Genomic DNA, 21,733 nt, shown 5'->3' with positions numbered 1-21,733 from the left:
AATTCAATACACTCAATTTCTAGTTTTGATGACCTTCCACTATGTACAAATATTAAAGAGGCAACACTGTACACTACCAACATTGCTGCTGTATTTGCGATGCATCATATAGAGTGTCGAAACTACCTGATTGAGTACATTGAGTGCGAGTCCTGGTAAATGGTATGGATATATAACAAACACAAAACTCCTGGTGATGCATTGCAGAAACGCCATTTTGTATGCAATTATAAACACGTTTTCATGTCGTATTTTCCAAGACCTAAACGACAACAAAAACACGTCACTTCTTAATAAAACGGAAAAGAAACGTAGTATGGATTTTGTTCATTTGCAGAGCACGCGCTCACATCCGACGCTAGCGCGGAGGGTGTGTTAGTTCCGGGTTCTTGGCCAGGTCCTCCGTCAGGTACAGCAGGGCTTGCTCGACGAGTCGGTACTGGTCCTCGAGCGACGTCTGCGCCTGCGCCATGGATGCGTCGTCGGACGAGCCGGGTACGCCGAGGCCCGAGAAGAGGCTGCCCAGCGGATCCGCCAGCATGCCGCTGGTCAGGTTGCTGCCCTCCTCGACGAGAGCATCCGGGGCGCCCGAGACGGGACGCGTCAGACGCTCGCGGCACCGCTCTAGAAATTTCTGGCTCTTGAGGAAGTTCATCAGCGTGTCGTCGGGCAGGGGCATCTCGCCGCGGTTCATGGACACGGCCATGCGGGCCGTGTGGTCGGACAGGGAGACGATTTCGCCCAGCAGGGACTCGCACCGCGCGCGGCGGGCCGCCAGGCCCTCGGCCACCTTGCCGTTGGAAGCTTGGGGCGGCAGGTTGCTGGCTTGGAACATCTCGCTGGTGGGCAGGGGCAGTGCGGCGAGTTGCGACATCTGCGCCGCGAGCGATGCCAGTGCGGGCGCGATGGGCGGCGGCGGCGGCGGCGGGCCAAAGACACGGGGTGTCGGGACCGCAGGTTGCTGCGCCTGGGACTGCTTCTGTTGAGGCTGCTGTTGAGGCTGGGCAGGCGGCTGCGGTTGTTGTTGCGACATGCCCTGCAAGAGCTGGTCTTCCTGTGCCTCCAGGGCGGCTTCCTGCTGCTTCAGTCGATTCTGCCGCTGCTGCCGCTTCTGGCGCTGCTTACGCTGCCGAGCGGTTCCTGGGGGTCCGTTCGGCGCAGACGCCAAAGGGGAAGGCAGGATCGTAGGAGTCCCCTGCGTACCCTGCGTCCCCTGCGTCCCCTGGTCGGGATTCAGAGAGGGAGACGCTTCAGCTGGCGCAGCATTGGCGGCGGCGGGAGCCTGTGCGGCGGCGTTCGTGGTAACCGACGCCGCTGGGATGACCGGGGCAGGAGGCGTCGGGACAGCTTTGCCCTCGGCACGGACACGAACCTTCACCTCGCCCTCTACGCCGTCGACGCGGACGCGTCGCACGCCATCGGCCGGCTGCTGACCGTTGGCTGCTGGTCCACCGGCGGCATTGCCGCCGTTGCTGGGGAGCGGGGTCGACTTGACGAGCTCGCGGACAAACAGGTTGGCTTCCTCGCAGCCGTCCATCAGGTACTTGAGGCACAGCTGGACACGCTCGCGGGCAAAGCGGTTGTGGTCGTCGTAGACGCACGCATTGAGCAGCGCGAGCATGCCCTTTTCTTCCATGATTTGGCTCTGGACCTGCGCATTGCCGGGGCTCGTCCTGCCCGGGTCCGGCTGCAAAAGGGTGGCGAGGATAGACAGCACCTGTGTCTTAATCCCGGCCCAAGGGAACTTGTACGCAGGGTCCTGAGGAATCGGAGGCGGCGGCGGAGGCGGAGGCGGCGGAAGCTGCTGCTGCTGCTGTTGCCCGGGCCGTCCAGCGTTCGCAGCGGCAACAGCAGCGGCAGCTCGACCGGCCGTGGCACCGGCCATGGCGGCAGCAAGAGCGGACGAGTTGGCATTCGGCCTCTGGGCCGCCGCCTCGACCAGGGGCTTCTTTGGGATGGCCTCCTCGAGCCCCTTGAGAAGCGCGACCAGCTCAATGGCCAACTCCCAGTCGACCAGCTGAGCACGGATTTCCTCAATCTCCGAGACGGTGGCAAAGAGCTCCAGCACCTGGCTCAGCCCGTCGCGGGCACGCTCCATGTCCCAGGTCTCGATGGGGAAGACGGAGCTGTCGGTGGCGCCGCGGCGAATGTCGCCTTGCACGGACATGAAAGCCAAGCACTCGGGCACAATACGGCAGCGCACCGTGCTGACCATGAAGTGCACCAAGCGCATGTCTCTGGCATCGACGTGCTGCCGGGGCGGTGCGCCGTTGGACGCGGCGGGTAGGGCGTTCTGGCCAAGGTACTTCTTGCGGAAGAAGTAGGTGATCATGCGCAGCATGACAGCCTGGGCAGGCGACACGACATCCTTTGGAATGCGCAGCTCCGTCCAGGCGTAGGGAATCAACGACGCGTCGTGAATGGCCTCGAGGATCTGGGACGTGAGCTCCCAGATCAGCGAGCTCTCCTCCTGGTCCCAGACGGCAATGAAAACGAGCAGCTCACGCAGCAGGCTGCGGCCGCTGTCGGATGCCAGCAAGAACTTGCAGCGCGCCTGCTGCAGACTCTCGCCCTGGGGCGTCAGGCCGCTGCCCATGGTGTCGAGGATGCACGACTTGATAATCATGTGCAGGGCTTCGATTTGCTTGGGGTCGAGAATGTTGGGAATCTCCGTGAGCAAGCCCAGGACGGGGCCCTCAGCGTACGAGTCGTCGTCGAGATCGTCCCGGTCGCTATGGGGCCCGCCGTGATGGTGATCGTCGTCATCGTCATCCTCCAGGTCATCGTCGTTGTCGTCTTCGTAATCGTCATCGATAGGGTTACCGTGAATGTCCAGGTAGGGACCCTCGTGTTCATCGTCGTCGTGATCATGATGTTCATGGTGGTGGTGGTGGTCATGGTCGTGGTCGTGGTCGTGGTCGTGGTCGTGGTCGTGGTCGTGGTCGTGATCGTGATCGTGATCATGGTCATGATGGTGATGGTAGTGGTGGTGGTGGTAGCGGTGGTAGCTGCGGCCGAGGCTGTGGTTGTGATGCTCATCGTCCTCGCCGTCGCCTTCGCCTTCGCTTCCGCCTTCCTCGCCATCTTCATTGTCTTTTTGTACGTCAGCCTCAGCATCCTCGTCGCTAACGTCACCGTCCTCGTCGGTCCCGTCGTCGAGCTCGTCAAGTTTGCTATCTAACTCGGCGTCGCCCTTGCCGGCAACGCGGAAGTATTCACCGGTCATGTGGATGCTGTATCCTTGAGCGGCGTCTTCGTCCCGCATCCGCCAGCGCGGGCTGAACCTGTGCAGGAGAATGTGTTTGAAAAAGGACTGGCGGCGCTTACCGTAGGCACGGTCGGGCATGGGTAGCCGCCACTCGTCGCGATTGGGGTCGCTGACGCGCTCCCACCAGATTTCGTTCTCGTGCGAGACGCGGCCAAAGGCTTCGTCTTGGGCGTACTTGGCCTCGTCGCGGCCGACGTCCGGATCCAGGAGGTTGCTGGGGATCCAGAGGCGCGCGAGCGGGGAGTTGAGCGAGGGGATGCCGGGTGCCTTTGTCTGGTGTGTGTTGGCGTATTCGACGAGGCGTTCGCGGGCCTCGGCGCAGATGGTGGCGTTGCGCTCGAGCCAGTGCCGCAGCTCCATCTTGGCCAGGTCTGGTCGGTAGCCAGTTCCGTCGCCGCCCAGGGTGTCCAAGTCGTCGGGCATGGACTCGTCCTCAAAGAAGACATAGTACCAGAAGGCCATCTTGTTGCGGTCGTTCTTGGCGGTCCAGTTGTGCACTTGTTGGAGAGATGTCACCAAGAGTTTTTTAACTGCCGGTATTAGAAGGACGAAGGATTAACACACAAAAAAAAAACACAGCCAAGTACAAGGGCAACTGTCACATACACAAATCATAAATTTCGTTGAGCTTGTTGCGGCTGGCGTCGTCCAGCACGTCGCCATGGTAGCCTTTGCCAGCCAGGTTGACGCACAGCACAATGATCTGGAAGACGACGGCGTCGAAGCTGACCGCGGCACAAATGTCCTGCGGCACCTCGGGCACAGAGCAGACCAGCAGGTTGCGGGCAATGTGCATCAGCTTGTTGAGGATCTGCAGATCTTCCTTGAGGCTCGCGTGGTTCTTAATCATCAGCTCCGAGTTGTCGTGGCCCATGTGGGAGTGCAGGTGGTGGTGGGCGTGGCCGTGGCTGCCGCTGGCGCTGGCACTGGCACTGGCACTGGTGCTGCCGTTGGCAATGCTCGCCTTGTCGTCGTAGGGCGGGTCGGTCAGCCCGGCAATGGATCGCAGGGTGAGGTTGTCGATGGCGTTGTTAAAGATGCGCGTCAGGTACACCCAGATCTCGACGTTGCGGGCGAGGGCCTCGCGGACGTCCTTGCGGCCGTGCGTCTTTTCGAGCGTGCGGGCCACCATGCCGGCCACCTTGGCCTGCGTCTGCGAGCCCGGGATGGACGGCAGGTCGCTGAAGTGGCCATCGAGGCAGATCAGGGCGGCGGTAAAGCACACCTCCTCGATGGACTGTTTCGAGGACGGAGCACTGATGCGGTCGACGGGCGGCACATTGCCGGTCGCGATGGGCGCCATGGTACACCGTGCGAGGGCGGCAGCCCGACGGACGCTCTAGGAGGGAGTCGGGGAGTCGAGGAGTCGGGAAAGGTGGCAAAGTCGGGATTAGATGAGGTGAGAACGAGCGGAAAAGGACGCGGTGGAAGTCAGGCAGACGCAAGACTGTCAATTCGAGAGGGAGAGTCAAAAAGGACCGAAGTCGGCAAAGAGAGCAGACAGCCTGTGTGTCGAAATGCAAAGAGACGGTGAAGGTTGGTCGAAATCCCAAATAGAGAGAACCGGATTTGAAATACCAAAAAAAAAAAAAAAAAAAAAAGGAACTCAAAACGGCTGCTGTAGCACTGCCGAAAGGCCGTAGTCCCGTTGCCCGCGTTCAAGGTAGCCAGACAGTTGTCGCAAGCAATTGGACGACGGTTGTGGGATGCAGACGTGCGGTAGACGGGGCCAAAGCGAGGTCGTGAGCTTTGGCGATGTTTTGTTGCGGAGAAGAGAAATGCTTCTGCCGGAGTCACGGCGGAGAGGCACGAGACTCGTCGTCCGTTGGGCCAAACGCAGCTTTGGGGCAGGAGCGGACTTATTTTTTCGAGATAGGAAGCTGCTACTATGATTGGCGGAAGGCGCGGGCGGCCAGGACTTGGTGCCTGCCACATTATGCTCTCTTCTGGTCTTGGTGGGACCTTCCCTGCGGACACAAGCACAAACTCGACAGGAACAGACACAGAAGGAGCAACCGCTAGCACGAGTCCAGTGGCTGGCTGGGCTGGAGGCACGTGTGAGAGCCGCTGTAGTTAGCCAGATTGAGGCTGCCAGCCCCTCCATAGCACTGCTGACGAGCAGTGAGACGAACTGAATTCGTAATCGCGGGGTATTGCGTCTTCAGCAGCTTCATCGCAGCGAACAAGCAACGACCAAGCCGCGCCGGCGGGCCAAAGCATACGCCATGGAAAAATAAGAAAAATAAGAAAAAATCCAGGAACCGCTAAAAATATAAGACAAAAAAGGCCGAGCATTATGGTCCCTATGTTTTATGTACTCGTACTACGGGCGGACTGGGCACCTTATATTACTGCCATGGGTTGCTCCTGCCGATCTTGAAGCTTGCACGACTGTGTCCCTCCTTCCTTGTGCTGCCCAGAACCGTTCGTCTCTCCAAACAGCGTTTCGTTCCCTTTTGGCAGTCGCCTCATTTGCGCTTCATCCTTCATCGCCACCATGTCTGCACCTCTCGCCGACCACTACGACCGTACGTTCTGCTGCCTGTGCTCGGCACCCCCCCCCCCCCCCCCCCCACGGGTCTGACCCCTGCTAACCCTCGCAGACCCGGTCTCCATTGCCGTCATCGGCGGCACCGGCCTCGCCAAGATCGAGGGCTTCGAGCCGGTGGCCTCGCTCGACATCACGACGCCCTGGGGCAAGCCCTCGGCGCCCATCCAGATTGTCGAGCACAAGGGCGCGGCGTTTGCCTTTTTGGCCCGCCACGGCCTCTACCACCAGCTGGCGCCGCACGAGGTGCCCTCGCGCGCCAACATGGCCGCCCTGCGCCACATTGGCGTGCGCTGCGTGATTGCCTTTAGCGCCGTCGGCAGTCTGCAGGAGCACATCCGCCCCATGGACTTTGTGCTGCCGGACCAGGTCATCGACCGGACCAAGGGCGTGCGGCCCTTTACGTTTTTTGACGGCGGGCTCGTCGGCCACGTCGGCTTTGCGGACCCCTTTGACGCCAAGGTGGCCAAGGTCGTCCAGGGCTGCGCGGCGGCCATGCAGGGCGACGGCGTCAAGCTGCACGCCAGCGGCACGCTCATCTGCATGGAGGGCCCGCAGTTCTCGACGCGTGCCGAGTCGAACCTGTACCGGTCGTGGGGCGGCTCCGTCATCAACATGTCGGCGCTGCCCGAGGCCAAGCTGGCGCGGGAGGCCGAGCTGGCGTACCAGATGATCTGCATGTCCACCGACTACGACTGCTGGCGCGTCGGCGACGACAGCGAGGACGTCGGCGTCAGCATGGTGCTCAAGTACATGGAGGCCAACAGCGCCAACGCCAAGCACCTCGTGGGCGCCGTGCTGGACGAGCTGGCGCGCCCCGAGCACAAGGATCTTGTCCTGGCCAAGCACCACGAGGGCTCCGCCGTCATGGCCGTGCAGTTCATGACCAAGCCTGCCGGCCGCAACCCGGAGGCCGTCAAGCGTGTCGAGTACCTCTTCCCCAACTTCTTCAACCAGTAGGTGGTTGACGGAGACGAGTGAGACGACAGGTCTTGAGGGCGTCAAGAGGCGTCAGGGAATGGTTTGTGGGATTTTTGGGAGAGGACGGCTTTTGCGTTGCTTCGTTTTATTTTTTATTTTTTGTCTTGCCTCGATTCACCATAGACGGCTTTCCATGGTCACGACCTACAGAGTAAAACACATTCAACATGAAATGTCTCCATACGACAAAATACACCGTAAAACATCACCCAAGCGCCAAGAATGAATATGCTGCAAACGAAATGAAACAAAATAAAGACAAGTATATCCTTGCAAACAAGACGCCCAAACCTATGATTGCAACTGAAACAAAGGCGCTTGGAACAATGACCGAGCAAATACTGTACTATGCGAGTTCTCGATAACACATACATACAAAAATGCAAATAATGCAAAACAATGCGTAAATATCCTACATCCATCGACAGAGCGCCCGCGCGGCCCGCTCGGCGGCGGCAATGTGCCACGGCCGCGCGTCGCGCTCGCTGTCGAGGATGCCCCGAACGCGTGCCAGGGTGCCCAGCGCCCGGTACGAGGTGAGGATGTCGCGGGCGAGGGCGTCGCTGACGCGGTGCTTGGGGTCGACGTGGACAATGTTGACCTCGAGGACAACGGGCGCGTCGTCGCGACCGATGCCGCCGCGCTTGATGAGATAGCCGCTGACAAGCGCCGGCTGCAGGTCGACCCAGGTGGAGGCCGTGTTCAGGCGGTGCGCAGCCACGGCGATCCAGGTATTGTCGGTCACGTCGACAAGGACGACATTTCCCTCAATGTCAACGACGGTGTTGGGGTCGGCGCCGGCAGCGGCCAGCTTGGCACTGGCATCGTTGTTGGCGTTGCTGCTGGCGTTGGCATTCGCAATGGCATTCGCATTGGCATTGGCATTGGCGACGGCGGCTGTTGTGGCCGTTGCGTTGGCACTTGCACCGGCGCCAGACGGCGTATTGGGAATCGCCGGGCTGTTCGGGGCCGCGACACCGGCCTTCCCGAGCTGGCCGCCGCCCGGCGTGGCCGGCGTGGGACCGCCGCCGGCGGGTGTACCGGCCGCCGGCGTCGTGGGGTTGTTTGCAAAGCTGCCGCCGGCCGGCGTCACAGGGTTCCCGCTCTGCTCTGGCGAGAACACCGACGCTTGCGGTGTCTGCGCAAGAGTTTGGACCGACAGCTGCGACAGCACCGTTGGAACCACCGTGGCAATCGGCGGAAGCAGCTCCAGCGTCGGCTGGGTATCGGCAGACACCAGCGTCAGACTGATGGATGCACGCGTCTCCGCCTTGGCCAGCTCGGACCAGATGCTGATCTCGTCGGGATCCATGTGGCCGCACTTGGCAACAATGGCCCGCCAGTGCACCTTGAGATTGGAGACAATGGCGCACGTGTTGGTCCAGATCTCGCGCGCAACGGCGTCAAACGAGTTTGCGGCGTCGCGTGCGTCTTTGCGCCCGATCCAGTAGGCCGAGCTGAATTGTCGCCACCCGCTGTTGTCGGTCCACGCGGCCGTGATCCAGCGCTCGTCGGCGCTCGCGGCGTAGGCCACGTGGATGCACGAGTTCTCCCGCTGCACATCTACGAGCGGCGTCGACGACAGTTTTAGGTCGAGGTTGCGCGCAGGCGGCTGCTCGAGCAGGAACGCCGGCGCCGGCTTAGGCCCACGTAGGCTAGCACAGCGGTCGTACACCTCGAGAGAGAGGCGCAGCAGATCGGTCGGCGTAGGCACGGCGAGGGACGTCGGCGAGGACAAAAAGTCGGCGGGGATGAGCTGCAGAACGAGGTCGTTGGGCTCGGAGCTGCGGCTCGTCACCGCAATGTCGTAGAGCTGCGACAGCCGCTGGAAGGCCAGGCAGGCATCGACAATCGCCGTCGTGATCTCCGGGCAGTACACAAAGTAGACCACCAAGCTCTTGCCGGGCGAGTCCTCGGCCGCCAGGGCTTGTGCCAGCTTGTGCACCTGGTCGACGCCCGAAAACTCGGCGCCGGGCGTGGACTGGGACAGGGGCGACGACGAGGAGAGGCTGCTGTTGAAGGCGACCATGCCGTCGACAACGCTGGCCTTGAACGACAGCGGCTCGTGGGCGCCCAGCCGCAGGGATTCGTAGACGATCCGCATGCGATCCAGAAAACGGGCGACGTCGCTGGACAGGCCCTGGTAGTTGGGGTAGGCACAGACGGCGCGGATGTCCTTTGGCCCGTGCAGCGGCTCCAGGCCCAGCACCTCCCAGAACTCGATGCCGGTCGGCTTGATGGACAGCGTCGACTCGTTGCGCCGGATGCCAACAAGCGGCGTGGGCGCCGGAAAGAGGTTTGGGATGCGCTGCTCGGACCCGGGCGGCGCGCGGGGATGTAGCCGACCGGGTGGCGCCAGCTGCAGGGCATCTTGGACGTCGAGGTACGGCTTGAGCGCACAGCGGGATGCGCCGTCCAGCGAGGCCGGCAGCGAGTCCTCGAGGGTCGCGACCGAGTAGCGGACACGCTGCAGAAGGGTCTGGCGCAGCTTGGACTTTTGCAGGTTCTGGCCGTCGTCCTCGTCAAAGACGGATCGGATGGTCGCGCGCGTGATTTGCTGGGTCAGGATCTGCGCCACGTCGGCAATGTCGTCGTCTGCGTAGTTCAGCTCCGTCGGCTGTGGCAGCGGCTCGGCAAAGAACCGGGCAATGGGAAAGTCCCAGACGCCTTCGCTGTAGGCGCGGGACAGCTCTGTGGCGGCCTCGGGTGACGGAATCAGCTCGGCCATGGCGCGCGCACGCATCTTCCTGTGTACGGCGGTGACCGCCAGGGGCGCTTCGTCGTCGTCTGAGTCGTCGGACGACGAGCTCGTGCTCGACGCGTTGGAGGATGTGTCGCCGCCGTCTTCGAGGTCTTCGAGAAGACGCGGGCTGGGCGCGGCGTGCAGCGAGCTCGACTTGAGGCCGCGCGTGATGCTGGAGATGAGGGACGCAAACTGCGGAGACGCATCCGACAGGCCCGGGCGTTTCTTGAGCGGCCGACGAAAGGCGGTCGGCGACGTTGCCGAGGACAGGTCGGACAGCATGTCGGCTTCCGGATGGGGCCAGCTGAAGCCGAACTTGCCGTTCAGCTCGTACTTTTTGCTGTTCTGGATCATAAACTCGGTGAACTTGAGGCCTTCAAATAGCTTGCCGGGTTGTTGGGGGCGAGGTTGCCGTAATGCACCGACGGGGAGCGCCTTGTTCGCCTCGGCAATGGCGCGGACGCGCTTGAAGACCGTCACGGCATTGAACGGGCTCGGCGATCGTTTGCCGCTGCCTTTCCTGGCGTCGCTGAGATTGCTCCGTGCGTGCCGCAGCTCTGGCTTTGCAAAGACGGGCGACCCGGGCGTCTTGTTGGATGACTCGCCGACTGTCTCGTTTGATTTACGGTCGGATGGTGGTTGCTGTACCGGTGGTGGAGGAGGGGGCATGGAAGGTGTGTTTTGGTTTTGATTTTGATTTTGATTTTGTGGCTGCGGTTGCGGTTGTGATTCTGACTGTATATTTGAGTCCGCTTGCGACATGGGCTGCGCATGGGCATCTGGCAGTGTGTCGTCTGCCGGCATTTCGCTTGGTCGACTGCTGACGTCTACGTCCATCTTGTCCGGGGCGAGAGCAGATGGACCGGCTGCTCCCGTGGCGCTGGCGGCCGTGGCAGCATCCGCTTGCTTCGTGTCGTCGAAAAAGTTAAAATCAGCGTCCGTAATATCGTCGCCGAACATGTCCGCGCCAAGGTCGCCGCCCAGCAAGTTGTCGGGCTCGCCCATAAAGGCTTGGTCTTGGTCCTGGTCGTTCTGCTGGGCGCCAATGCTCGGCCAGTCGCCAAAGCCTTCCTCGGCGCCACTCGGCCGTTCGGCCGGGATAGCATCAAGGTCCGCGGGACCCGCGCTGGGTCCCATGGCGTTCCCGGGACTCGACGTCGCGCCATCAAACGTCGGTGTCGCACCAACCAGACTGAGAATACCATCGGGCGGTGTTGGGTAGATGGCGCCGGCAGCGGACGTTGCGGATGTTGCGGACGTGGCTCCTGCTCCTCCTGCCCCTCCTGCTCCGCCTGCTCCTCCTGGCCCTCCTGGCCCTCCTGGCCCGACTAGGTTGTGCCGCAAGCCAACAGGCGAAGGGCCGTCGGACTGTGTCCCTTTGCCGATGCTCGAGACGGTTTGCACGTCTTCCATGACAACGTCCTCGGGGGCGACATCCTCTTCCTTGGCGGCCTCCTTGGACCGCAAGGCGGCTTCTTCCGCCCGCAGCTCTTCCAAATACGCCTCACGCAGCTCGGCGAGCGGGTCGAGCCGCTGGAAGGGCGCAACCGTGACCAGTGCGTCCTCCAGACACCAGAAGCAGAGGACGGAGGGCCACAGGATGACGACCGAGTTGCCGCCGCTGTTGTCGCTGTCATTGCCATTGGGCGTCTTGTCGTCGAGCACAAACTCGAGCTGCAGCCACGTCGAGTCCTGCAGAACAGACGCCGACGTGCCGCGCATCTCCAGCATCTTGGCGGCGAAGCTCTTCCAGACATGGGGCACGGCCGGCAAGGGTACGCCGTTGCGTTGTAACCGGGCCACGGCATAGCGGCTGTCGTCGGCGGACATGACGGGCGGGTAGGCGTCCTGTACGGTGGCAAACTTGCCCCAAGGCGCGGTCAGAACAGCGGAGCCGGGCGGCGGCACGCCGGCGTAGCACTCCCACTCGGAGCAGCCCATACCGCGCAACAGCGAATGCGACAAGCTGACCAGCAAGGCGCCGGCGGTCGTCAGAGTAATGCGCAGCGTGGCGACGAGCGAGCGGCTGTCGGTGCGGCTGCTCTCCCGGCCGTCCCACAGCGGGTCGAGCGGCGGCAGCAAAAAGGTGCGGTTGTTGAGGGCAATGGCCTTGGCGTTTGAGCAGTACGCGGTCGACAGGCTGGCCAGGACGGCGGACATGAAGAAGTTGTAGACCACCTTGGTCGGCACGGCGGGGAAAGCAGATCGTGGATCGGACGCCTGTGCTTGTGTCTGCGAGCCGCCTTGCGTTCCTTGCGTCCCCTGTGCCGCGTGTGCCGCGTGTGCCACGTGTGCCGTGCCGCCGTTTGGCGTCCCGTCACGGTCAGCGCCTCCATTGCTCCCGGCCGTCCCCTGTGCCTGTGACGCCGGTGCATCGACCACGCCAGGCAGCCCAGACAGGCCAAAGGAGGTGTGCAGCGCGATGGATGTGGCTGACGACGATGCCGAGCTGCTGGGCGTGTTCACGGGGTTGGCGCTGGTGCTCGCTGCCGGCTTGCCCAGAACCAGGCTGCCGGGGTCAAAGGTGCCGTCGGAGACGGTTGTGAGCTTGTACGGGCCGACGTCGATGGTCGTGCCGAGCTCGGACTTGGTGGGCGAGCCAATGGGCGAGCCGTCCTTGCGCAGAAGCCGGAAGCACCAAATGCCTTGGCGGCGCGAGTCGGCAAAGACGAGATGGCCATCGTGGCGCAGGGCCTTTTCGACGTCCGAGGGCGAAAAGGTAAAGAGCGCCGCAGACGCCGAGGCCGCAGCGACGGGGCGGTAGACACGGAAGGCAATGGAAGCGATGTTGTTGACCGCCAACGTGTTGGTCTCATAGTCGCCTACTTCCATGTCGCCGTCCGTTTGCCGGGACGGGCCCTGGGCACGGCCACCCCGCCGACTGTGGACTGAGGGCGGGAAGGACGCGGAGGGCGAAGACGAGGACAACTCGCTAGCTAGCCGGTGAGCAGCGGATGGATGAAGAGATGAGCCAGGCCAGTGGACGGCTGGACTCCATCACCGTGTGGCGGTCGACGAGGGACTGGGTGTCGGTCGCGGGACAAACACCGGGCGAGTGTCGAGGAATGTCGAGGAATGTCGATTCTGTTGATGTCGTGATGCAAAGCGAATATGTTCAACGATTTGCGCCGGATATAGCGCCGTGGGTGCGCCGTATTCGGAACCGGCGGCAGGAAAGACTGAGTCTACCAGCTGCAGCAGTCGTCGCTCGTCAGCAGAGATGCGCACGAGAGCGCGTATGGGTCGTCGGGTGGCCGTGGGCTGCGTCGGATGGTCCGGTCGATGTCTCGAGACGACAGGAATTTGGTTGGTGCGACGTCGATGTTTTGCTTTGCTCACCTGAGCTGTCTGTCGCTCTTTCCCCGAAACAATGGAAACAGCACACAATGCCCATAGGCTGTTGATAGCCTAGCTTTGCCCCAATGGCGGAAGGCGCTACGTGCGTGCTGTGGGGCCGTGCTGGGGTTTGCGCGGAAGGTGCTGCAGGGGAAAAGAAGGAACGATGGACCGACCTCGACGTATCTTTCCCGCAGGCCCGATAAGTGAGCGCACGTGACGCCTACTGCCAACGGCAGGAACAAGGGGCGGTGGCCAGCAGCCAGGCCACAGGGAAGCAACGAGGGGCAAAAGTAGCAGGCAGGACACAAAATCAAAATTCAGCGGCCGCGATCCGCTTTGGAACTGCCTAGAAGAGCATCGACTGCAGCAAAAGCTGTACCACCAAACAAAACCGCCTTTTGGACCTCCCCCATTCCACCACAACCACACCCACGACCGGCGAGACACGCATTCCGACACAGACACCGAAACACGCACCCTCCGCTACAGTCGCTTGGTCTCGCAGAGACGGCAACTCCTCCAACATGGCGATGAGTGCGTTGCAAACATCCCCGCGCCCCTTTGGCCCCTATTTCAGCCTTTTGGTCAGCAAGCTAACGTCTCGCCCACAACACAGATCTCGACCTCTCCAACGGTATGCAAAGTACCCCAGACCGGCCCAGCTGCCTTTGTGGAAGCTCGCAAGCCTACTAACACGCCACAGCGTCGGTGATTCAGGATGAACAGGGCCGGCCGTTTATCGTGGTCAGAGAGTAAGTTTGGACAGCACAGCTCGTCCGTCCGCCTGGCGTCTTCCAGATACCAGACCGCCGCTAACCCCCCTCCGCAGCCAAGGAAAGAAGCGGCGGCAGTTTGGCAACGAGGCCGTCAAATCCCACATCCTCGCCGCGCGGACAGTCGCCAACATCGTCAAGTCGTCGCTCGGCCCGCGCGGCCTCGACAAGATCCTCATCTCGCCCGACGGCGACATCACCGTCACCAACGACGGCGCCACGATCCTGCAGCAGATGGAGGTGACAAACCACGTGGCCAAGCTGCTGGTCGAGCTCTCCAAGTCCCAGGACGACGAGATTGGCGACGGCACAACCGGCGTCGTTGTCCTGGCCGGCGCTCTGCTCGAGCAGGCGGCCGAGCTGATCGACAAGGGCATCCACCCGATCCGCATCGCCGACGGCTACGACCAGGCGTGCGACATTGCCGTGGCCGAGCTCGACAAGATCGCCGACGTGCTGCCCTTCAGCCCCGGCGACGTCACCAACCTCACCAAGGTCGCCCGCACCAGTCTGGGCTCCAAGATTGTCTCCAAGGCGCACGACCAGTTTGCCAAGATTGCCGTCGACGCCGTCATGTCGGTCGCGGACCTCGAGCGCAAGGACGTCGACTTTGAGCTCATCAAGGTCGACGGCAAGGTCGGCGGCGCCCTCGAGGACTCGCTGCTCGTCAAGGGCGTCATCATCGACAAGGACTTCTCCCACCCGCAGATGCCCGCGGAGGTCCGCGACGCCAAGATGGCCATCCTGACGTGCGCCTTTGAGCCGCCCAAGCCCAAGACGAAGCACAAGCTCGACATCACGTCCGTCGAGGAGTTCCGCAAGCTGCAAAACTACGAGCACGAGAAGTTTGTCGAGATGATCCAGCAGATCAAGGACACCGGCGCCAACCTGGTCATTTGCCAGTGGGGCTTCGACGACGAGGCCAACCACCTGCTGCTGCAGAACCAGCTGCCCGCCGTGCGCTGGGTCGGCGGCCCGGAGATTGAGCTGATTGCCATTGCCACCAACGGCCGCATCGTGCCGCGCTTCGAAGACCTGACGGCCGAGAAGCTCGGCACCGCCGGCGTCGTCCGCGAGATGACCTTTGGCACCACCCGCGAGAAGATGCTCGTCATCGAGGAGTGCGCCAACACCCGCGCCGTCACCGTCTTTGTCCGCGGCAGCAACAAGATGATCATCGACGAGGCCAAGCGCTCCCTGCACGACGCCCTGTGCGTCGTCCGCAACCTCGTCCGCGACAACCGCGTCGTCTACGGCGGCGGCTCCGCCGAGATTGCCTGCTCGCTCGCCGTCGAGGACGCTGCCGTCCAGACCCCCGGCCTCGAGCAGTACGCCATGCGCGCGTTTGCCGAGGCCCTCGACGCCATCCCCATGGCCCTGGCCGAGAACTCGGGCCTCAACCCCATTGCCACCCTGGCCGAGGTCAAGAGCCAGCAGATCAAGGCACAGGGCGGCGCCGCCCGCGGCCGCCTGGGCGTCGACTGCATGGGCCTCGGCTCCAACGACATGAAGGAGGCCTTTGTGATCGACCCGCTCATTGGCAAGAAGCAGCAGCTGATGCTGGCCACCCAGCTGTGCCGGATGGTGCTCAAGGTGAACAACGTCATCATCAGCGGCTCGGGCGAGGACGACTTTTAGAGGGCGGGGGAGGCCCAAAGGTGATTGAACGGCAATATAAAAAAAAATGAAAAATGAAAAAGAATAAAGGAATCAAAAAACTTATGGAGCATGTATAGAATAAAAAGCAAGTACGGCGACGGGGTTCAAACGACGCCCATTGCACGACTGTATACCCCTGTGTTCTGTGACTGGGACTGGGCAAGGAAACGTTTGGAAAATACATATGGTTTTAAATATAAATGACTCTCAAAAGCAAAACTGCATGCGTATAAATGACTCTCATAAGCAACTCCGCATGTGCCCTATTTGGGCTTGATTGTATGCTTTTGGAATGGGATGTCTTCGTGTGCTTTACAAGTCAAAATGAGTATCCCAACAACGACACTATATTGTAGGCATAAAATTCGGCAACCATGAACCTTGGCAGCCGCATCCCGAAAAACGCTCGCTAGAAAGCAATGTCTGCCCAGCCTGTCTATCGTACTCTTTTTGTTTCCCAGCTCTTTTGTTTCCGCAACTCTTCCTCTTGGCCCGTCTACGAGAATCCAAATCCCTTGGCATTCTCCAGCGCCATCGCCAGCCGCTCTTGGAGCACCTCGCGATTGGGATACTCGGGCAGCAGCAGCGTGCCGTAGCACGTGTATGCCGTCGGGAGATGGCCCCCCACAGCTTCCTCCTCGCCGTTCCGCTGCAGCACAAACTGCATCGTCTTGGCGCCGCCCACCGGCATGCGGTCGCTCGCTGTCACAAACTCGAGCAGCTTGCGCTTCATCGGCTCGTCGTACGCCGACACAATCGACCAGAAGTCGCTCACCGTCGCATGGCCCGTGTCCCAGCCCACGTACCGCGTGTGCTGCCGCAGCTCGTCCATGTCAATGGTCTGCTCGCCCTCCAGCAGCGACTGCAGCAGTGCCGGTGTCAGCAGCGTCAGCGACTTGGGGTGCAGGCACTTGCGGAAGCCGCGCGAGAACGCCTCGTACTGTGCGCGCACCGACACGTCCGTCAGGTAGCGGATGTAGTCCGTGACGTAGGCGTTGCGGTTCTCGCCCGTCACCATGGGGGCGTCGTCGCCAGGATTGCCAGCGGCCAGCGGCGATGCGTTGGGAGCGGAGGGATCCTCTGCTGGTTCGGATCGAGCGGCAGCGACATGGGTGGCAGCAGCAGTAGTTGTATCGGACATGCCTATTGGTGTTGTGGCCCGCGCCTCAATGTCATGCAGGACATTCTCCCGGATCTTCGGCCACGGCGCACAGTCGTCCCCCATGACGCGGGAGATGGGCTGGCCAAACAAGTCGACGGAAAACTCGTACGTCCGAACAAAGACGTCCTCCACCGCACCATCCTGCTCGTTCCACTCCAGCAACGCGGTCAAGCCACTGGCCAGGTCGGGCCAGCCGTCGGCAATGTGGTGCAGCTCGTCCACGGGCTCGCCGAGCAGCTTGCGGTAGAGCGCCTTGGGAAAGGTCACGGGCAGCGATATGCCATTGAACAAGGCGAGGGACACCAGCAGACCAATCAGCTCGAATTTCCAGTCGGCCTCCAGCGTCGTCGGGTTGAACCAGGTCATGTGTGTGCGGCTGTCGACTGTGAATGCGCCGTAGTTGGGGTCCAGGGCCTCCGTCAGGGCCAGCCGGAAAAATTCGTATTGAACGCCGCCGGAGTCGATGCCCTCTTCGCCGCTGTTCTCGCCGAGGCGGACCTTGAGCGGCCGCAGCAGCTCGCGCTGTTCACGGCGCCACAACTGGTCAAAGGCGTCGGAGAGGATCGAGCTGCGGCTGATGTCGAGAACAAGGTACTTTGTCGATGCCATCTTGAGTAGGTCTTGCAGCACCTTTTTGTGGTGCGGGTTGATAATCAAGCTCCCCGGCGAAATAATGGCATTCATCCGGCTCTGGAGGGAGCTCGACTCTTCAAACGAGCGGTTCATGCGCGAGAAGTTAATGGCCCGGAAATACGAGACAAGCGACGTCGGACTGAAGATGAATGGCAAGTCGAGCAGGTGGCGATGCTTCCGCGTGGACGTGAACGACAACCATGCTACCGGCATTTCCATCTCGTCGAGGCGCTCCGCAAAGTACTCCGTCCGGAACTGCACGTCGCCGACCAAAAGAGCCTGTCGCTTCTCGTAGATGGCCGCGATGAGGGCGAGGGCGCCGCCAAAGTGGCCATCGCCGGGCACGGCTGGCGAGCCGGTCCATTCGCTGAGCATGACGGCGCGGGCCCAGTCAAGGAGCAGAGTCGGCACGCGGGTTTCGTGGAGTGTCCGATCGGGGAAAGAGAAGTTGAGAATATAGGCCGCGTCCATATTGAGAAAGTCCAGTTGCGAAAACAGCGGCGCGAGAATGTCCATGGTGCCCTCGGCCGGCCGGCTGCCCCTGCGGCCTTGGCCGGCAATGGTGCCGGCAAGGGCGCCGTCAGAGCCAGAGCTGCCGTTAAAGGTGCGCTGTGCCGCGATGGCCGAAAACAAGACCCGGGCCAAGCGCAGGGCAAGGTCGTTGGAGAAGGCATCGTCGTACTGAAGGCAGAGCTCCGCCGGCTGTCGCACGACCAGGCCACTGCCGGCGAGGCTCAGGCCTTGGGAGCGAATGCGAGACATGTCGTAGAGCTGCGACTCATTCTTGACAACAGGCGCAACGGCAACCAGAGCATGCAGGCAAATCGCCATCAGCATCCCCGCCTCCGCGTCGGTCAGCAAGCTCTGCTGCTTGTGCGGCGCGAGACGTGCCTCGGGCAGCCGTTGTGCCAGGAGCGTCTTGGTGGGTACAAGCAGGGCCTTGGCGGCCACCCACAGGCTGTGCAAGACAAGGCTCGGCGCGACACGGGTGAGGCGGAGCATGCAGTACCAAAGGGTATGCGTATCATAGAGCTGGCCCTGCTTTGTAAACGAGGAGATGAGGGCCCTCGGGTCGCTGAGGACGTAAAACAGGCTCTGCTCGACAAACAGGCGCCAATCCTCGGCGAGATGGACGTCCTGTTGCCTGCCCTGCGGCTTTGGCTTCCGTCGGAGGGGCGGCGAGCGGCTGCCCCGGGTCTGTTTGTGAAACTGCTTGACGACAGGCGGCTCAAGCATGTGCACCTCGCGGGTGCAGTCGTCTTGCAGCACGTCGCACACAAACTCCACGACGTCGGCGTTCAGCCGCGTCAGTGTTTGCGGGAGCAGAATGTCCAGAGCGGCGTCTTCAGCACTGTCGGCCCCCGCACCATCGAGGTCGTTGGCAGCAGAGGACTGGTTGGAAGAAGAGCGGTCCGAGGAGCGGGAGCGGGAGGAGGACGATCGTGACTGCGGAAGGCTGGTGTCGCTTCCGCTGTGGATCAAAATGTCGGCCTGCGTCCGTGCCGATTTCTGCGAGGCCTCAAACGATCCTTTGAGGTTGAGCGGCGGCATCTTTTCCAAAGGGACGCTGTCAAAGAAACCAGCGCTGGACAGCTGCGAGATGGGGCGTGCAATGGTGGGCGCCGTGCTCTTCAGCGATCTTGTCGAGGGGGCTATGGGATTGAGATCGCCCTGAACGCCTGACAAGAGGGGCGAGAGGACCGGCGGGATGTCGTCGGCGTCGGCGGCAAACGGGTCCACCGACAGCTTCCGCTGTTGTTGACGTGTGGATGTCGGGGCTCGCATGCGGGCGCTGGCATTCCGCACCGCATTGCCGTTTCCGTTGGTGCTCGCGTGACCATTTGGAGGTGAGGGTGCACGCTGAGAAATGCTTGCGACCGGCTGGTCCTTTTGCGTTTCCGCTGGGCTACCGCCACGATCGCTCGGTTCGACACGTCCAGTCGTTGCCGTGCTGCCGTCTTTGCTTTCCATCTCACCTGACGGTACGTCGGGGGTCGGTGCCGGAGACTGGCCCAGAGGCTGGTCCGGTGTAGCCTTACCAGAAGAGGGCTTGGACACCTTTCTTGCACTTGGTTGAAGCCCGCCTTGCAGCACATCTGCTGCGTCGGTCATGGTTTCGACACTCGCAGGCGTCAACCATTCCAGCATTTTGAAGGCCACCGTGCCGAACATGTTGGCGGCAAAACTCCGGTAGTCCTTGCTCACGGGCTTCTCCGTGATTGTAAAGTACAGCTCGTCCTTGTCATGCTCCTCGTTTTTGTCAGAGTTGGCGTGTCGAGGTGCAGGGTATGCTATTGGCGGTGGTGATGGCGTCTTGCCCGTCTTTCTCCCTGTTGCCTTGTCTGCCTCGGAAGGACTCCGTTTTGCGCCAAGTACGCTCTTTACGCCATTGGATCCCTTCGAGACCTCGTCATTTGATGCCCGGGAACGGAGTGCGCTAGGATTCGGCTTAACGCTCCCTGTATTAGCAAGACCATGCATGGGCGCATGCTTTGGTGTGAAGATGACCGAGTTCAACGCGTCCGGTGGTGACTGGGGCAGCTTCAGAGTTGGGCAGAGGCCAGCCTCCGGGTTGTCCTGGGTGGCAAGGTGGATCGCCAGCGTGCGTGCGCTCGTTGTGTTGTATCGACGGAGGGGGGCCTTGCCGGCGAGTCGTTTGCGAAAGGAGAGGCAGGTCGCGTTGCCACACGTGGCCGTGCCACAGCCATCACGGAGCTGCACAATGTACCTGGGGCGGGCGTGGTTAGCGAACAGAACATCAGCACGGTGGCGTTGGTGAGTGCGGCAAACATACAACTGGATGAGGAGCTGGAAGTTGTGTCGGCGGCTGGCCTTGTGGACGGCATAAACACGGCGCGGGTTCTCGACCTCGTCGACCAGTTCGCGCAGCTCGGCCGGCGCGTCCCAGGGCAGCCTCGCGAACGGCGCCTCCTCCCACAGACCGGCAAGCAGGACACTTCCACTGCCACTACCATTGCCACCACTGACACTTGCGCCGCTCCTCGCGGGTGGCCGTTGTGTCTCGGTCGTCATGGCGTCCGTTCAAAGGTCAGTCGCTGGTGAGGCGGAAGGGCCGATTCATGTCGAGGAGGCGACTGCAGAGTTCGGGGTGGGCAAGGGTAACGCGGTACGTGGTCGCCGTAGGCCGTTGAGATACGGGTCGGTTTACAGGTCGAGCGGTAGTCGCAGTCCGGTCGCCAGATAGGCAACTGTCGTTGTGACGGTCGTTGAAAGCCCTCCACGTTCAAGGCTGAGTCGATGCTGGGACCGACGAGAGTGCCGGATGGAACGAAGGGGACGCGGCCTGCCGAGACACAAGTCGCGGGTTGCGGAAGAGAGTGCGGCGTGATGGATACCAGATGGTGCGAAAGCGAGGCCGTTGATTGTCGTTTGATGACGGAAAGTTGAGATGGACGAAAGAGACGACGTATCGTCAGCCTTGGGGCAAACGGGGGAAGGAGAGACGGGCTGGGGTGCCTGCCGTGGTCCTGGGCTGTATGGGCTGCGGAGACTTTGGAAAGAGGAAATTTGGGGCGCTAGAATGCCCTAAAGTGAAGTAGCGCGCCCTGGACGCAGCATGGGCGGCAGCGACGATGCACGGACCATTCAGCGTTTAAGCCGCCCCAAGAGGCGAATTATGACCTAAGTTGGGCAGGCACGCGAGACTTTCTGTCGAAATGCTCCGTACAGGCAGGTGCGTTTGCGCCTGCTTGTTTGACGGGCGCGGAAGGTGGAAGGCGCATCTAAGCAGTTATTCTGCGCCAGTGTTTATGATTCTATGGGATTTGTTTGTGCGAAAGGGTTGCACCTTCTCAACAGGTCGTGGCCATCTGCCACAGCAAAGCCGCACCTTCCGTCTCTGTTCGTCTATGAGATCATCAAATCTGGAAATCCGATTGGCCGTCATGTTGAGATAGCAGCCACGGAAAGCGTGTGGGATGAACCTTCCTCTTTCTGTCCAAACTTTTGTCAGGAAGGAACCGCGAAAAAGGAGGCTGGTGTACGACATACTGCTCACTTTACCTACTTCCTATTCTGGTCAATGTCCTGCACATGTTACAGCGTTCCGGCATTGCCAAACACATCGAAGGCAATCGCGACCACCGATCGCAGCCCAGACGGCCCTAAGACCCCAAAGGGCCCCACCTTCTAGAAGCCTTCCCACCCACTAAAATCGCCCGAAAAAGAAATCCTGCATGACGGACTTTTTCCGTCCCACTCAATTTTTTGTCAATCTGCTCCTGCCAAAACTTCTCTGACGTCGTGCCTTCCTCCCCTCACTTCCACTTTTTTTGGCTTTGTTGTCACAGCCTTTCTTCACGTCGTTAAATTTCCTTTGCGTTAATTCTTCCTTTTTACCACGTTTTCTTCCACGCTCCTCTCCCCCCTGCAAAGCTCACTTCGTTTCAACGACCACCCACGACAACGACCCTCGACGCATTTCATCATCGCGGGGCTCGCCGCTCCCACTCGTCCACCACCGTATCAACCAGAGCCTCCATCGAGACGATTCTGTTTTTGCCTTCAGCAGCATTGAGTCAGACTTTCTCGGTGTCATCAATCTCCCAGTCATCACCGGGCTCAATAATACGTCCGGCGGCCGTCCAACAGACTCCCAAGAGCCATT

General features: G+C 61.3%; 7 protein-coding genes across 7 annotated transcripts; 3 read left to right on the top strand and 4 right to left on the bottom strand.

Moving 5' to 3' along the window:
* Positions 1–358: 358 nt before the first annotated feature.
* On the bottom strand, positions 359–3,730 carry SPSK_04869 (essential cytoplasmic protein; the record flags this gene model as incomplete). Its single annotated transcript, XM_016731630.1, has 1 exon — positions 359–3,730. The coding sequence occupies one exon, from the start codon at positions 3,728–3,730 to the stop codon at positions 359–361; it is 3,372 nt and encodes a 1,123-aa protein (XP_016583582.1).
* A 136-nt stretch (positions 3,731–3,866) lies between these two features.
* Positions 3,867–4,571, bottom strand: SPSK_05562 (uncharacterized protein; the record flags this gene model as incomplete). The annotated part of the gene is made up of 1 exon (XM_016732305.1): positions 3,867–4,571. One exon carries the CDS (start codon positions 4,569–4,571, stop codon positions 3,867–3,869), a length of 705 nt encoding a protein of 234 aa, XP_016583581.1.
* Positions 4,572–5,765: 1,194 nt separating this feature from the next.
* SPSK_05425 (5'-methylthioadenosine phosphorylase) lies at positions 5,766–6,776 on the top strand (the record flags this gene model as incomplete). The annotated part of the gene is made up of 2 exons (XM_016732172.1): positions 5,766–5,796; positions 5,872–6,776. The coding sequence occupies 2 exons, from the start codon at positions 5,766–5,768 to the stop codon at positions 6,774–6,776; spliced, it is 936 nt and encodes a 311-aa protein (XP_016583580.1).
* Positions 6,777–7,209: 433 nt separating this feature from the next.
* On the bottom strand, positions 7,210–12,372 carry SPSK_04802 (uncharacterized protein; the record flags this gene model as incomplete). Its single annotated transcript, XM_016731567.1, has 1 exon — positions 7,210–12,372. The coding sequence occupies one exon, from the start codon at positions 12,370–12,372 to the stop codon at positions 7,210–7,212; it is 5,163 nt and encodes a 1,720-aa protein (XP_016583579.1).
* A 134-nt stretch (positions 12,373–12,506) lies between these two features.
* On the top strand, positions 12,507–12,944 carry SPSK_05654 (uncharacterized protein; the record flags this gene model as incomplete). The annotated part of the gene is made up of 1 exon (XM_016732396.1): positions 12,507–12,944. One exon carries the CDS (start codon positions 12,507–12,509, stop codon positions 12,942–12,944), a length of 438 nt encoding a protein of 145 aa, XP_016583578.1.
* A 459-nt stretch (positions 12,945–13,403) lies between these two features.
* Positions 13,404–15,290, top strand: SPSK_05111 (T-complex protein 1 subunit epsilon; the record flags this gene model as incomplete). Its single annotated transcript, XM_016731862.1, has 4 exons — positions 13,404–13,413; positions 13,496–13,513; positions 13,583–13,631; positions 13,709–15,290. 4 exons carry the CDS (start codon positions 13,404–13,406, stop codon positions 15,288–15,290), a joined length of 1,659 nt encoding a protein of 552 aa, XP_016583577.1.
* Positions 15,291–15,807: 517 nt separating this feature from the next.
* On the bottom strand, positions 15,808–20,139 carry SPSK_04819 (hect domain containing protein; the record flags this gene model as incomplete). Its single annotated transcript, XM_016731582.1, has 1 exon — positions 15,808–20,139. The coding sequence occupies one exon, from the start codon at positions 20,137–20,139 to the stop codon at positions 15,808–15,810; it is 4,332 nt and encodes a 1,443-aa protein (XP_016583576.1).
* Between the last annotated feature and the right edge of the window lie 1,594 nt (positions 20,140–21,733).

Source organism: Sporothrix schenckii, assembly GCF_000961545.1.
Source record: "Sporothrix schenckii 1099-18 chromosome Unknown Cont49, whole genome shotgun sequence".
NCBI lineage: Eukaryota > Fungi > Ascomycota > Sordariomycetes > Ophiostomatales > Ophiostomataceae > Sporothrix > Sporothrix schenckii.
Note: the sequence above shows the minus strand (reverse complement) of the source record. Positions and strands in the feature narration are given on the sequence as shown.